This window comes from Rhinolophus sinicus, chromosome 9, assembly GCF_057876585.1.
Source record: "Rhinolophus sinicus isolate RSI-liver-muscle chromosome 9, RSI-T2T, whole genome shotgun sequence".
NCBI classification, from domain to species: Eukaryota; Metazoa; Chordata; class Mammalia; order Chiroptera; family Rhinolophidae; genus Rhinolophus; species Rhinolophus sinicus.
Window position 1 is genome coordinate 40,152,901 of NC_142509.1, and position 15,113 is coordinate 40,168,013.

General features: G+C 60.1%; 1 protein-coding gene and 1 long non-coding RNA gene across 2 annotated transcripts; one reads left to right on the top strand and one right to left on the bottom strand.

Moving 5' to 3' along the window:
- Positions 1-1,543: 1,543 nt before the first annotated feature.
- On the top strand, positions 1,544-7,882 carry LOC141569190 (uncharacterized). The gene is made up of 4 exons (XR_012492639.2): positions 1,544-2,173; positions 3,260-3,389; positions 5,965-6,097; positions 6,878-7,882. It is a non-coding gene; the product is annotated as an uncharacterized LOC141569190 (long non-coding RNA).
- DDX51 (DEAD-box helicase 51) lies at positions 7,866-15,071 on the bottom strand. The gene is made up of 15 exons (XM_074321457.2): positions 14,690-15,071; positions 14,451-14,602; positions 11,039-11,189; positions 10,730-10,875; positions 10,544-10,615; positions 10,349-10,455; positions 10,099-10,207; positions 9,863-10,008; positions 9,551-9,743; positions 9,362-9,477; positions 9,173-9,289; positions 8,987-9,088; positions 8,830-8,893; positions 8,622-8,756; positions 7,866-8,514 (listed from the first exon to the last, which is right to left on the bottom strand). The coding sequence occupies exons 1-15, from the start codon at positions 14,985-14,987 to the stop codon at positions 8,488-8,490; spliced, it is 1,935 nt and encodes a 644-aa protein (XP_074177558.2). The 5' UTR covers positions 14,988-15,071; the 3' UTR covers positions 7,866-8,487.
- Positions 15,072-15,113: the final 42 nt, after the last annotated feature.

A 15,113-nucleotide genomic window follows, 5' to 3' on the forward strand; every position in this document is an offset into this window, starting at 1 on the left:
CTGGCCGCGGGATGGGGCCAGTGACGTCACAACCCAATGCCTCGTTTCCTCCTGTGTGCCCCCTGCCAGAGCAGTTGTGACATCTGGGAAGCACTCAGCCTGTGGCGCGGATTCATGGATTCTCTTCTCAGTTATTCACAGAGAAGATTGCTTTCAGAGCCGTCGTCCCATCACTGTGACCCTACCATGACAGTGTGCCAACTGTACGTGAGGAGACCTAGGGCAGGCCTATCTGGCCACCAGGCTGTATTTCTGTGCTTCCAGCAGGTCGGGTCACTCAGGTGAAGTGACTCTGTCTGGCCACAGCAGGTCACACTCTGAGCCCTCGAATCCATCAGCCACCAGCTCCAGTGAACAGGGGCATCTAAACTGAGACTCAGCTACAGCTCGCCCTGTGGGCAGGCCCGCCCACACACCCCTGACCACGACCCGCTTCAGCGTTCTCACCGAGGTGTCTGACTGGACTCGAACGTCCTATTGAGGGTTCAGACCCCTGTGGGCTGCTGCCTGCGTCTCCTCCACTCGCCAGACAGAACTGTGACTGGGCCTTTGGAAACGGAGGGGAGGCCTCTGCCTGAGATTCTGGGCAGCTGGCCTGCCCTCGGCCCGTTATCGTCTATGCCCCAAAGCAGACTCATCTTCCAAAGGTCCCCTTTGCTTTACTAGAGAAATCACTGTACATGCGGTCAGTGGAATAGACTCTGCAGCTGTTGAGAACAAAGAGTTGTGTAGCCTAGAGTGGAAAGGTCTGGAAGGTGTCGGAGGTGCACCTTGGGTCGGCCGCTCCCAGAGGGAGCTGCTCGCAGGCCTGTGCACAGAATATGGTGGGACCTGGAACGGCGGCTGCCTCTGGGCAGGTGCGGGTGCTCCGTTCTGTTTGGTGCAGCCTTGTTGAAGCAGTTTCTCATGGGTGTGAATCATTTTTTAAATAGGGCCCTGAGCGGCCTGTTCATCACGCCCTCCCCCCCAGGGGGCTTGTTTCCGGGAGCAGGTTCTGCCTCCCTGCCTGGCCCTGTGTAGCTGGCCTCACTCACTAGCTCCCAGCCTACTGTCCTGTTCCCCGCGGCCTCCGTTGCCTCCCCAGTTTTCAGTGCTGTCTGATCTGCTCTTCTCTCCTTGGAGGACCAGCCACATGGCAGAGGGAGTGCTCGTCCCTTCATTCGTGTGTCCACAATGTGCCTGCTCGCCAGAGCGCCTTGTACTGGACAGTATGGGTCTCCGTCCCAGCTGGACCGCCGTTCTGTCCTATCCCTGCCCAGTTACTGTGTGGAAGCCAGTCGGTACCTGCCAGCGTTAGCAACAGTGGCGGCTCTCTGGCTCTTGCCTTTAAATCAGAGCTATTGAGAGAGAGATGGGGAAATTATTGGTTTGCTCAGTTGATGTTTGCTGAGTTCAGCACACTGTGTGGCAGTTTCTTGTTTCAGCCCTGGAGCTACAGCTGTGAGCAAAGAGGAAAAGGGTACCTTCTTGCAGGCCACACATGATGAAAGGACGCACAAGGGTCAGCACCTGGACGGCCGGCGAGGTCAGGCCAGGCGGCCTGGACGGCATCCTGAGTAGACGGAAAGCTTGGAGCTGGGGCGACCCCCTGAGCTCACCCTTTCAAGTAGACGCAGCAAGAGGGAGAACAGGGACACTTTCGGCCGTTTCCCGGGTCACAGGCAAGAGAAACTACCCTCGTGGGTCTTCAGAGCCCAGTAGGCCTGCCTGTGAGGCATTTCTGACCCTCTCCCCAGCTCACAGTAGGCACTCAGCCACCACCGCCTTCTCTGCGCTGCCTTCTCTTCTAATTGCGTTTCCTTACCGATGGAGCCCCTTCCCGCTAGACGGTGGGATCTACCAGGACAGGGCCTAGACGTGCTTGGCCAGCGTACCAGGCAGCGTCTGGTGGAGGGTGGACGGATGGAAGGCTCGAGGCAAGTACGTACGAGTGAAGGAAGTGGAACCCGCGATGGCCAGGGCAGAAGAGAGCCGGTGGCGCGTGAGACCCTGGCCCAGGCCCCGCCCCCTGTCTCTGCCTCCGCCCTCGGCCCGCCCACCCGCTCCGATTGGTCCGCTCCACTCCGGCCCAGTACCTGCTCTGGGCACAGCGCCTGCGCACTGGGGTCGCGCCTGCGCGTCTGCTCAGGTGGGCTGGGTCCCACCCGCCCCTGCCGCGCGCGCGACAGCCTAGGTGAGTGACGGACTGAGTGTCCATGTACGAGCAGGCGTGAGGGGGCGGCGTGGGGCTCTCCTCGGCCCCTGCCCACCTGTTGTCCCCGTGAACCCCCCGCAACCGCAGTCCGCGCCCAATGGTGAAGTTGCCCACCGTGGTGACCACCGCGCCAAGTGCTTTGGTGACACCCACCACGGTGGCCCCCCCCACACTCCCCTCCTGGTCACCCACACCCCAGTGACCCTCCTCCGCCTCGGTGACCCCCAACCCGCCCTGGCCTGCGAGGTCGCTGACGCCTCCCGCGCGTCTCTGGTGGGGCCGAGTGCCTCGCCTGACACCAGAGAAAGGCGCAGCCTCCTCCCAGCAGCAGCCCCTCTCCCCGGGCCCACCCTTCCTGGGCTGCTGCCAGGAGAGACGCCCCCCCCCCCCCAGTAGGCCTTTCCAATATACAGAGGAAGAACTGATAACATCACTTGTGCACAGAAGACTGTAAATTGCACATTTTAGAAAGACACTTCATCTTTCCCAGAGCTGAGTTCAGCACACTGTGTGGCAGTTTCTTGTTTCCTCCCCAAACATTGGTTTAGTTCAGTTCTCTTCCCAAAACATTCAAAGTTCCAGTGGTTCCACTTCCGCGTGGGGCTCTGGTCAGGTCGCTTGATGGTTCCAATCTGTCAAACTGGGTGAACAATTCGCCTCCCCCACCGGCCCTCCGAGCTGGAGAGTAAACTGCACACTGAATGACACCTGCAGGCCACCACCGAAGGCCAGTGGACTCAGTACAGAGGACTCCCATACACGGGGGTCTTAAAAACTGACCAGGTCTTTAAGTGTGTGTGAGTGGAGATGCCCCACACCTGGCAAAATGGCACACGGCTACTGTGCACACACTGCTCAGGAGGTAGGGTGATGTGCGTGGGCCTGGTTCCACGCCAGTCGTAGTGAGTGACATGGCCCCTTTCCAGTGGCGTGTCAGTCCCGGGGAGTGCTGACAGCGCTGTGTGACCTGATACCAGTCACATTTTCTACCTAACTCTACAGGAAACTAGACTGTGATGTGGAGAATGTTCCAGTAGCCTCTGTGCGCGTGTGGTTTCCTTCTAGGCTTTGGCCGACAGCAGCCCCTGCAATGGGCTGTTCCGTAGCAGATGAGACCCCATCGCAGATGTGGGGAGGACAGCCACATCCCATGAGGACAGCCTGCAGCAAGGTCCGTGACAGCACTGCTGGCCTGGTGAGTGCTCCTGCCGCTCAGGAAGCCCCTGGCACGGGGGTGTGCCCCTGCGGTCACCCAGCCCTTGTCTCATTGGCTCCATGGTACAGCAGGGCTGGGGCACGTGACCAGCAGGCTCAGTGCACAGGCTGTGGTCCCGGCCCAAGTAAGAGGGTATGTGAGCAAACTGTGTGCGTCACACAGAGAGGGAGAGGCAGGGTGATTCCTCACACATAATCACACCCTGCTACATGGCTGCTCACCAGGCACCGTACAACGTGCTTTGTGTGACCTACCCTGGTTCTGAGGAACCACTGTGTGGGTGGCCTTTTTGTGGACTCATTTTGCAGGTGACTGGGCCAGTTACTGCTCAGAGCCTTCCTGTTGGGTGCAGGGCAGACAGTAGGTCACAGCCCTAGAGGAACCCCTGACCCCTTGGCGGCACAGGGCGCTCCCCATCTCAGGGCTCGGGAATGGTTCATCGCAAGGGTGTTGGGCCTGTGTCCTACTCGAGACCCAGCAGGGAGTGGAGCACCCAGAGCCCTGACAAGTCCTAGTGACTGAGTGACAAACGAATGACAGCAAACGGGACCAGGTCCCGTTAGGCACCAAGTACCCACTGACCAGCAGCGTCCTTGGACATGACGGTCCTAAGGAAGGAGGTGAGCTAGTTCAGAGGCGGAAAGGCCACACTGAGTCTTGTCCTGGTTCTCGCCCTGGAATCAGTCTCCTGAACAGGCGGCACCATCAGAACTGCCACCTGGGGACAGGCCTCACGATGGGAACAGTGTACACGGCTTGCAGCCGGAGACGACAGCACACTCTTTCCGCCCCACAGCCTCCCTGGTCTCGGCGTGGTTTTCGGCCCTGTGGGTGGGACTGTCCTTGTGAACACAGCACCCGGGACCACTTTCCTGCCCCTGAACAGGCCTCGCCGGTGTCACCTGGGACGCTGGTGGCGAGCAGTGTGGCCATGTAGATGTCATTAAGCCACATATGTTAGGCCACACCCTTCTGTCCTCTAGACCACATGAGGAAGGACAGATGGACGTTTTACAAAAGCAGAGTTTGATTTCTGCTGGGAACTTTCAGAGGCAATACTCATGTTCATTTTACAGACCACAGGGCTGCAGTACCCGGTCCCACCGTCCACATGCAGCCCAGGGCGGGCGGCTCCCCAGCCGGCTCTCAAACGAGCCAGCCCCAGCTACTCCACCCCAGGGGTGCGTGCAGCTGCCTCTGTCACCACGTCGGCCATGATCACTGGCAGCCTGGCTCCCGCAGACCCAGACAAAGGCCATGGCAATACAAGGGACCCGACCCAGGTGACAGCCAGGTGTAGGGATGTGAAAGCAGAGACAAGGGACACACTGCTGACACAGGCCCGGCACCGCTCCTCTCGTGGGGTTCTGAGCGGGCCAGCTGGCCATGTGTACTTGCAGTTCTTTACAGGGCAGCCAAAGCTAATTGTCCCACCTCGCATGTGGCCTGAGCTGAGCTCCTGGGTCATGTGTAAATTACTTGCCAAGAACCATCTTACAGTAAAAAGGACAGGGGTTTAATGAACCTTATTCACTGACTCCTATGTCCACTGGAATAATAGGTTAAAGGAAATCTGAAGTAACTCGTCCTGCTTGAAAACGTTTCAGTTCTGGCCTACATTTTTTACAGAGACCCACTTAGCTTCCATCCAGGCATACTGGAGGGATTTTTAAATCCTGTCTGCTTCTGTCTCCCCGTCTCAGCAGCTGCAGGGGCACCGCTGCCCAGCAGAGCCCTCAGTCCTGCCCTGCCCCCTCCTCCCCCCGCTGTTCCGGCAGCAGCAGCAGCAATGTCCCCCACGCAGGGCCAGGCAGCTGTGGGGAAACCCCCACGGGTTAGGATCGCAGCCCAAAGGCTCACAAGTGCATTGCTGGGGACCAGGGCAAGTGGTTCTGATGGCCAACGTCCCGAGGCTGTGCAGGCTTTGAAACTCCGCGAGACCTTCAGCGCGTACACTCAGGTGGCCATGGGCGAGGGGTCCAGGCGGGCTGAGGGCAGCGGGTGGTGGACGGCACCGTCTGTCCTGCCCAGATTCGGGGTGTGCTCTCTGGGACCAGAGCTTGCGTCTGACTGTTCAGGGTGTGGAGGCCTATCTGGGTTTCAGGCTGCGCTTTGCAGAAAGCATTGCGGGCTGTTTCGGGTCTGGACCCACTTAACCCACAGCACCTTTGCCTTCGTCTGTTTCCTGTGCAAGGTGCTGCAGGAGGTTCTCTAAGAAAACAGGGCCTCTCTGGTTTAAGTGTGCTTTTGGAAAACCATTTCCTCAGCCTAATGCAAATGAATCAAATGCACTCATTTGCTCTCCTCACAACACTGCCACTGAGCCGCCGGGTGGGGAGGTCACTGCCCCGCTGCTCCCTGTCCCCACGCTGTCCCTGCAGCTGCCTCACAAGTACTTCTGGCTCCTGGTCCCCCACCTTTGTGGTGTCGGTTTGTCAACCTGCCAGCCGGAGTCTCCTCTTCCCAGTCCTGCTGTGGGGTGACGTGACTTGTCACCCCACAGGTCCATGCCTGTCACGCTCCCTCTTCTAACGTCTGGCTTTTGCTTTCCCAGATAAGTACCCAGTAGCAGCTGGGCCAGAAGCAAAAGGTGACGCATGTGCTCCAACTGCCCCGAAGAGGCCGTTTCTGACCCCGCCTGTGCCCCAGGTGCCCAGGCCACAGGGACCCAGCAGAGGGATTGGCAGGTAGGCCTTGTCCCTCCCTCGAGGTCAAAGTGAGGGGCAGCAGCCACCCTCAGGCCGAGACAGGTGATGTCCGGTTCCTGTCTGATGGTCACTCTCCCCCTTGAGGTTCATCCTTCCTTCCTGAGCAGTGAGGACACAGGGACGGGGCCTTGGTTCCCTCCCTCGTCCTCTGCTCCACTAAGGTGGCCGAAGTCCCTCAGGAATTCAGCCGGAGACAGCCACAGCAGGCCCTCGGCCAACAGTGCCCACAGCTCGCAGGTGAGGGCCGTGTCCTCACTCCCAGCCCCCACTGGAGTCCCCGCGCTTGCACAGCTTCCGTGCTGCTCACAGGCCCTGGTGGGACTGGCTCAGGGCCGCCTGCCGTGCACATGCCCAGCCGCTCCACAGCGCTGTGTTCTGCTGGCTTTTATCACCAAAGTCAGAAGGCTCGGCTGCTATGTTCAGTCAGCGGCCTGATCCCTTCCCCAGTCTGAATGCACAGAAAAAGGCCAGCTGAGGGCAGCAGCCTGGTGTCACCCAGGGACTGCGTGTGCTCACCAGGCTTGACTGAGCCGAGTCACACGCTGGGCAGGTCACTCCTCCGTTTGAGAACTTTGTCGTCCCAAAAGGAGGCCCCGTGCCCCTTGGCGGCTGCTGGCCCGCCCCGCCCCCCACGGGCTGGGTCCCCTGGGACTAGCCCTGTGCGTGGCTCCTGCCGCTGGGACGTCCCCCGGTCCGTCCGTGCGTGTGGCCCCCTGGTGCGTCCTGCCGCTTACACTCGCCACATCTCTTCATCCACAGGGCCGACGGGACCTACCTCTGCTGCCGCTCCTTGGGGGTACAATACTGCTGTGCTCACACGTGCACACGTCCGGACGTCCCTTCTCCAGCCACACGGCCGCCCCGCGGGTGAGGTTTGATGTGTTTTCTAGTGGCTGGCGCTGCTCCTGGCTTGTTGGCCAGTGTCCTTGGGTGACCCCCCCTCTGACAGCAGCAGCGCGTCCGTCTGTCCCACTGAGCTGGGTGGCGGCAGGGCTGGAACGCCCCTCCTCCCAGGTGTATGCCACCCACTTCCTGGGTGCCCTCGGCACACCTCCCAGACTTGAAACGGCTGGTGTTCGTGGGAGGGTGTGCACGCCCACTCATCACCTGCCCTTCCTTGGCCAAGAGCAGACCAGGGACGGGGCTATGCTTCCTGGTGACAAGCGGCTCAGAGGGGGCTCCTGGTTCAGCACCGGCCATCCACTGGCCAAGGCCACTTCAACGCCTGGAGGGCTCACCTGTCCTCAGCCGCGTGACAGCAGAGCATCAAGTCCTTGGTTGACACCCATCACACGCAGAGGGTCAGGTGCATCAGAGGCCCACTGGAAAGTGACCACTGCCTCCCCAGATGCTGGGTCCTGGGCAGGCTCTGGCCACTGGCAAAGCCCCCGCCGTGCCAGCTGAGGGGCGGCCTGACGGCAAGCAGGAAGTACAACGCACCCCCGTGTCGGAGTGAGAATGCACCGGCCCATCCTGCTCCTGCTCGTCACACCTAGGACAGTCCCACAGCCGGACTGACAGGCCTGGAGGCTGGGGGGGGGGGGGGGGGGGGCACAAACCAGAGCCCCCGCCCCTCAGGACTCAAGAGCCACAACTGAAATGTTTCCTGGTTTCCCAGACGCCTCACTGCCGGACTTGTAACGTGGAGCTGCCCTGTGACCGCTGGGGTGACAGCCGTCCCATGGAACCCAAGACCTGCGTTCAGGTGCTTCTGCTGACGTGAATAACGTACTTTCAGGCAGAGATTAAAAAACCAGTTCATTTTTATTAAGTTTGTCTTAACATTAGCATATAAACTTCAGGAAAGAGCCTTCTTATAAACATTTCAGTTACATTCATGACGAAGCAGCTCGTGCTGTGAGTGTGTCGGGCAGCCTGGTGGTGACCCCACAGCTGTTTCCTGGTCTGTGGTGACACCTGCGAAGATGCTGACACCTTCCGGGTCGGCTATGACAGGGAGGGAAGGGCTCCTACACAATGCCACCTCCCAGCCCACAGGGAGGACTCGGAGCAGCCCATGCCCAGCCACACAGGAGACGCCATCCGTCAATTCTGCGGTAGTGCCAACAAGTTTACTAAAGCCCCATTTCCAAGAAAAGCACCTGATCGGAGCCCGACCTTGTGTGCCTTTGACGGTCTCAAGCAGGCCTGGTGCAGCGACGAAAGGTCTTCGTGTCCAGGCGCCCAGCCTGAGGACGTGTGCTGGGGGCGGAAGGCCCCTTCCCGAAACTCGAGGAATTCCTGTCGTTTGCTCACACATCCAGCAGCCAGTACCCAGGATCCTTCCAGAGCGGCGGCTAATCCAGCAGGGGCACACACCTTGCTGCACGGGAAGGTCGCTGGGACCCATCTGCCCTTCGAGCCCCTGCCTAGGCAGCCCTCTGCCTTCGTTCTTCCTACGGGAGGACAGGAAAGGGCTCCCCCTCAGTCGTCTGCACCCCCGGAGCCCAGCCGTTCCCACCCGTGTGCTGTGACGACGCGCAGCCTCAGTGTGGGCCCTCACCTTGACGGCCCTCTCCAGCTGGGCCAGGGCCTCCTCGTACTGCGGGACCAGCGGCTGCAGGAGCTTGCTGGGCACGTCGTGACGCTCCAGCTCGGGCGCCCCGGCTTCAGCCAGCATCTGCAGGAACCTCCTCTCCTAGAGGGAAGCAGCCAAGTGAGAAGGGGCTCCTCCACACCCCCACCCTTCGCCAAGGCCGCCACGGCCTGACCTGCACTTTGAGGAGCAGTGTGAAGGCCTGTCCGGTGTTTCCAGCACGGGCGGTTCTTCCAACCCTGAAAGCAAGCAGACAGCTCCCGAGTGGGTCCCCAGCCCGAGGGGCCTGGTGAGGGCCGCCCCACTGCAGGCCCCCCTACGGCCGCCCTCACCGGTGCACGTAGGTCCGCAGGTACTGGGGGGCGTCGTAGTTGACCACCAGCTGCACGCCCTGCACGTCGATGCCACGAGCCGTGGCGTCTGTGCTGATGAGGCTGTTGGGACAAGAAGGGCTGTGGGCCCTGCCCGGGGAGGGGGAACGGACACCCCCGGAAGGAGCACCCTGCCCGGGCACTCACAGCTGAATCTTTCCTTGCTCAAACTGCTTCAAAACTGTCCTCCTCCGGCCAGGCCCGAAGCGGGAGGAGAATTCGGCCACTGTCACACCCCCGAAGGCCTGGACCAGCAGGAAGAGCCTGTGTGGGAAAAGCCGTGGTCAGGGCTGGAACCTGCCAGCCTTCTGCCCGACCCCCACCCCCGGGCCTCACCTGTGGGAGTTCTCGCGGGAGTTGGTGAAGCAGAGAACCCTCGAGAAGTTCATGTCCAGGATGAGATGCAGGACAACCAGTGGCTTGGCACGCAGGCTGCAGGGCACGTAGTGGTGCTGCAGGCACAGCACAGGGTTGGCAGGGCACCGGCACCTGGGCCCGCCCCCCCATACTGTGCACCCCACTCACCGTGAGCCCCACGGGGAAGGTGTACTTCCCACCCGAGTCCACGTCCTCGCTGGCGTCTCCGCGGTCCCCGTGAGCCAGCCCCGTGGAGAAGAGCCGGGGCTGGTAGAGGCCGAGCTGCTGCAGCTTCTCGGGATTCTGGGTCAGGGTGGCTGAGAAGAGCAGCTTCTGCAGTGGCATCTGGGGACAGCAAGTGCTGGAAGAGGAGCAGGCACTGGGACAGCAGTCGTGGCCTGGCCAGCTGCCTCCTAAGCCCAGACCAGGAGTTGCTGTGCTCGGGGTACCCCACCGAGAGCAGAGCTCGGGACCAGGTACCTGGCAGCAGTCACGGCCTGGAGCTGCCTCCTCTGGAACAGAGCAAAGGGACCTTTGGTCCCGTCATTCGGGAAGGCAGCCGCCACCACCCGCGGCAGCCAGGACTGGTGCATGCTGTCCATCATCCGGTCGGCCTCATCGATGACCTGTGGGAGCAGGAGGCCTGGGGTCTGTCCAGTGGCCGAGGTCGGCACTCGCCCCAAGCCCAGCCCCCTCTGGGTGGGTGGGCAACCCACCAGGAAGCGGAGCTGCTGGAGGCTGAACCCCGGCGTCTGGTCGATGTGGTCCACCAGGCGGCCTGGGGTGGCCACCACTATGTCAGCCAGGCAGCGGAAGCCGTCGGCTCTGCGGAGCAGGAGAAACTCAGCGCGAGCCCCCACGGACCCTGGTGCCGCCGCCACTCCCTCGGGCTGGGGGCTCACGTGCCTGGCCCCTGTGCACCGGCCGAGCCTGCTGCCCCAGAGCCCACAGCCCAGCAGGACCTACGTCTTCTGGACGAGGCTCTCCTGCTCCCTGGCCAGCGACTTCTGCCCGGTGACCAGGGCGACGCGCAGAGGGGTGGCGTCTGTGTAGATGTTGAACACTTTGTTCACCTGGAAGAAGAAGGGTGTCACTGGCCTGAGCTGAGGCACGTCTCAGGGACAAGCACTCGGTCTGACCCCAGGCCCGGGGTCCACATACCTGCTGGGCCAGCTCCTTGGTGGGTAACACAACCAGGGCGCGGACCTGGCACACGACTCGCGGCAGCAGGGCCTGTGGGAAGAAGGGCCCGTGGGGGAGGGGGCCGTGGGGGAGCAGGGCCACCCACGTCAGCAAGGTCGGCTCCCTGCCCACCTAGCCCACTTGCAGGTGGGTCCTCACACTCACCTGCACCACAGGAATGACAAAAGCCAGTGTCTTCCCACTGCCCGTTGGGGCAGAAACACAGAGGTCACTGGGCTGGTAGCCGCCTCTGCCCACCAGAAACCCGCTGGCCACGCTCTCCAGGACAGCGGGGATGACCGCAGCCTGGACTGGACAGGGAGGCGAGAGGCCAGTCACACTTGGGCAGGGGCACCCCCCAGCACAGGCAGAGGCCTGGCTGTGACTCTCCCCGAGGGGCCACCGGAGCCGCGAGCAGCGTCAGGAAGGGCCGCCTGTGCTGGAGGCACCCGGTCCCTGGCCAAGGCTGGGCACCTGGGAAGTAGGACGAGATGCCATGTGCCCGCAGCTTCTTCTGCAGGTCAGGGTGGACTTCGGGGATGTCCTCAATGGGCACCAGGTCTTCAGTGACGTTCTTTCCGACACAGCTTGGCTCAGCCAGCCACGCTGGCAGGAAAGGTCGGACCTGCCACAAAGGATGCGGGAAAGAGGCCAGGCGACCGTTCCTTAGCCGCCTGGCCAGGGAAGCAAGGCCCCAGGACCTGGGCTGAAGAGGCTGCCAGGAGACTGACAAGCTTTACCCAGAGCCCTGGCTTCCCCCAACCCACGTCCCACACAGCCTGTTCAGGAACCAGGAAGCACACCTGAAGGAGCCACTCCCCGGAGCAGATCCATCTGGGGCCTCCCCTCACACCTGCGAGAACACCCCAAGGCCCCCGAGGCCGGGCACTCGCCTGCCCGACCTCATTCCCATCACTGGCTGCAGCCCAGTCACATGACCTACTTCACACCAAGCTCACTGCGGCCTCAGGGCCTCTGCCTGACACACCACTCAGGGACCTCCGCACATGCACCAACAGCAGTGCCCCGTGCACCCAGCTGAGCCTGTCGCCTGGGTCATGGCAATCCTCAGCATCCCAGGGGCCGTTAGCGCACGTGTTTCCTGAAAACCTCCTGCTAAGACAGAGACGACCAGCCCAGGAACCTGGTGGAATCTCCCGTCTTGTTCTTAGGTGGGTGAGCGCACAGGGTTACATTAGCAAACCGAACTCAGTCGTGCGTTCAAAAGATCACACACTGTGATCAAGTGGGATTTGTTCCCTAATGCAAGACTGGTTCAACAGCCACAAACCAACTGACATGATACACCACATAAAATGAAGGATAAAAACCTTCCACAGATGCAGAAAAAGCGTTTGACAGAATCCAACATCTATTTATGATAAAAACGCTGCAGAGTGGGCATGAAGGGTACCTACCTCACCATAATAAAGGCCATAGGTGACAAACCCTCAGCTAACGTCATACTCACTGGGGACAAGGTAAAAGCGGTCCCCTGACGATCAGGAACAAGACAAGAAGGCCCATTCTCACAACTTTTAGTCAACAGAGCACTGGGAGTCGACAAGAAAAACAAATACAGCGCTACCTCGGTTTTCGAACGTAATCCATTCAAGTTCTGAAACGTTCGAAAACAGCCGACAGCGAGACCTCAGGACCTTGCACTCAGCGGAAGCCACGAGACATGTTCGACTTCCGAGGCGTGTTCAAAAACCGAAGCATTTATTTCCAGGTTTACAGCATTCATAAACCGAAATGTTCGTCAACTGAGACGTTAGAAAACCGAGGTACTACTTTAACTAGCATCCAAATTGGAAAGGAGGAAGTAAAACTGTCCTTGTTTGCAGATGACATGATACTGTACACAAAGAACCCCAAAAATCCCACCAAAAGCTTTTAGAACTGATAAATGAATTCGGTAAAGTGACAGGATACAAAAGTATCCAGAAATCGGTTGCATTTTTATACAATATGGGACCCTCCTCCCTCCTCCACAGCAAAGCAATGCAGTGGTTAAATCAGGCAGGTGGGGAAACCCCCTAGAGGAAAACCGAAGCTGAGAAATTGCTAACGCTTCCATGAGACCATCCCAGAATTTTTCCTAAAACTACTGACTGGGCTAAAATCCAACCATGTGAACAGTGGCCAGATGAGACAGTGTCTGATGTCTTTACAAGACGTGAAAAGGCCGTGAAACATACTCAGGAATGCCACCACCAGCCTCCAAAATCATCACATGACTCCTTGATCAATCCAGTTTTTTTAAACAGGCTAAACAAACAACTTGTCGCCTTAACAAAACGATGTAACCTAGGCTGGGCCACAGTATGTACCAATGTAGTCGGACGTCTGGCCATCCGCTATGTAAAACTACTCAAAACAGGGAGCAAAAGTTAGGAATTCACACTCCAATAGTCATCTAATGAGGCCATGAAAAAGCCCACATCCACGCCTGCCCCACGAGCCTGTTCTTACTGTGAACAAGCTGGCACCCCGAGAAGGACACTGGAAATTAGCAGGGTCGTGAGGAAGAAAGGACGGTGAAACAAGCCTGCTGCTCCGAGGAAGGTGGAGACGCCCATCTCCCTGCCAGCGCCCCAGGAGAACTGGCTGTCGCAGACACTGGGCAGGGCTTCCTCAGGGAGTGGGGTCTGTCTGCCCAAGCCTGATCAGCTAAGTAACTTAGAGATTTACTCCTGAAACACCAACAAGGTAAGTCAGACCCATCCCTCTATGCCTAAGAAAGGTCTTCATGTTTTCGTTACAATGAAAGGTCTGATTCTCTACTAGGAGCTGCTTTAAGGAACAAGCTCAGGCTTGGCATATCCCTTGATTCTGATTTGTCCAGACACCTTGACTTTAAAACCTGGGATAAATGGCTCACTTTACGAGAACATTTTCAAGAACAGCTTCCTAATAATCTCCCTGGCAGACAAATAAGTGAAAGAGAGAGACGAACATTGTGTGGCTATAAACACACATAATAGAAAACTAAAAAAGGTGACAAATGGGAACGCAGCAGAAACCCCCTGGCTCCTTGCCCAATGTGTTCTAGTGTCTCTTCCCCCACAATTCTCAACCATGTTTTTGTGGAGAGGTACAGGTTGGGTAATAAAATAAATCAATGGGCCACCTCAAAAGGGACGGCAGGGATGGCTAAAACCCCCAAACACACCGCCAGCACAAGACCCAGATGCTTGGGAAGTCTCATGGACACTCAGGCTCACTGGGAGGGGAGATGACTCACTTGACAATGGTACGGGAAACATTTTGGGGTTCACTGGTACAGCGCCTGTTCTTTCTACATCCTGATAAAAACATACCAATAATGACTTCCACAACCCTTCCCACCGACTACGGGTGCTCGACGACCTACGTATCCGTATATTCTCTCCAGTGATGCAAAACTCTTACTCCTGGAACGCAGGTAGTAACTAAAGCTGCAGGTGCACAGCGGTACTTTCCTTCGCCTGCGTCTGTGCGATGGCATCGCGGCGCTCTCAAGTCAGACACTGTCTCAAGAGTTCTTGGAGCTCTGCTCTCAGCAGTGTCCTCAGATGAGAACAACAATAAAAACTCTTACATCTACAAAGGTCGTTCCAGCCTTCTTTTCGTTCACGGAGAACTTTTACGAGTTAAGGTAAAAACGCTGTTTGCGCCGATTCCAGCCGCTTCAAAAACCTTGCAAGATGCCCAGCTGAGGTGCGGGTCTTGCGCTGTGAAGGTGTTTACTTCTGACACTACCAGCGCCCACGAGGCGCGGGCGCCATCCCCCCAACTACGCCAGGAACGCCCGCGGGGTTAACAGCCTCGCGGCCCGGCAGCCTCCGCCCCCGAGCCCGGCTCAAGCGCAGCAGCCGAAGGCGTCCCACCGCGGGGCGCTCACCTTAGGCGCCCTGCTCCTCCCGAACGCCCCCAGGACCAAGGCCCGTGCTGGGGGCGCACAAGCCTCGTCGGGGGGCCGTCCGCCTGGGGCCTCCTCCGGCCCCGCAGCCTCGGCGTCCACGCTGCTGTCCCCCGGCGCCTCCTCGCTGCTGTCTGCGGGCAGAAGCGAGGCAGGGGCGGCGCGTCAGCCTCGCGCGGACCGGGGCCCAGGGCCGCGCGCGCCCCGCCCTGCGGGCCCACCTGCGCCGCCGTCCGCGCCGGCCGCCTTCCGCCGCTTGCTCCGCGGCGCCTGCGGGCTCCCGGGCGTCCCGCTGCTCTGGCGCCTCCGCGATCTGCGGGGCCGCCGCCGCCGCTTCCCCGCCGACCCCGCGGCCGGCGTGGCCTCCTCGGGCTCCTGCTGCCGCGACTGCCGCTGCCGCTGCCGCTCTCGGGCCCGGCACTGCAGCCGCTCGAGCAGCGCGCGGGCACGGCCGTCCGCCTCGGCCTCCGCCGCGGCCGCCTCGGGACCCGTGTACCGCGCGACGTGGAAGAGCGCCATGCCTGCGGCCGCACGCGGCTCCTGCCCCGCGCTGCTCCTGCCCCGCGCGCCGCGGCGACGGCGGAGGCGGGGCCGTGATGTCACCGGCGCGCGGTGGGGCGGCGCCGGCGGTGTGACGCGCGACCC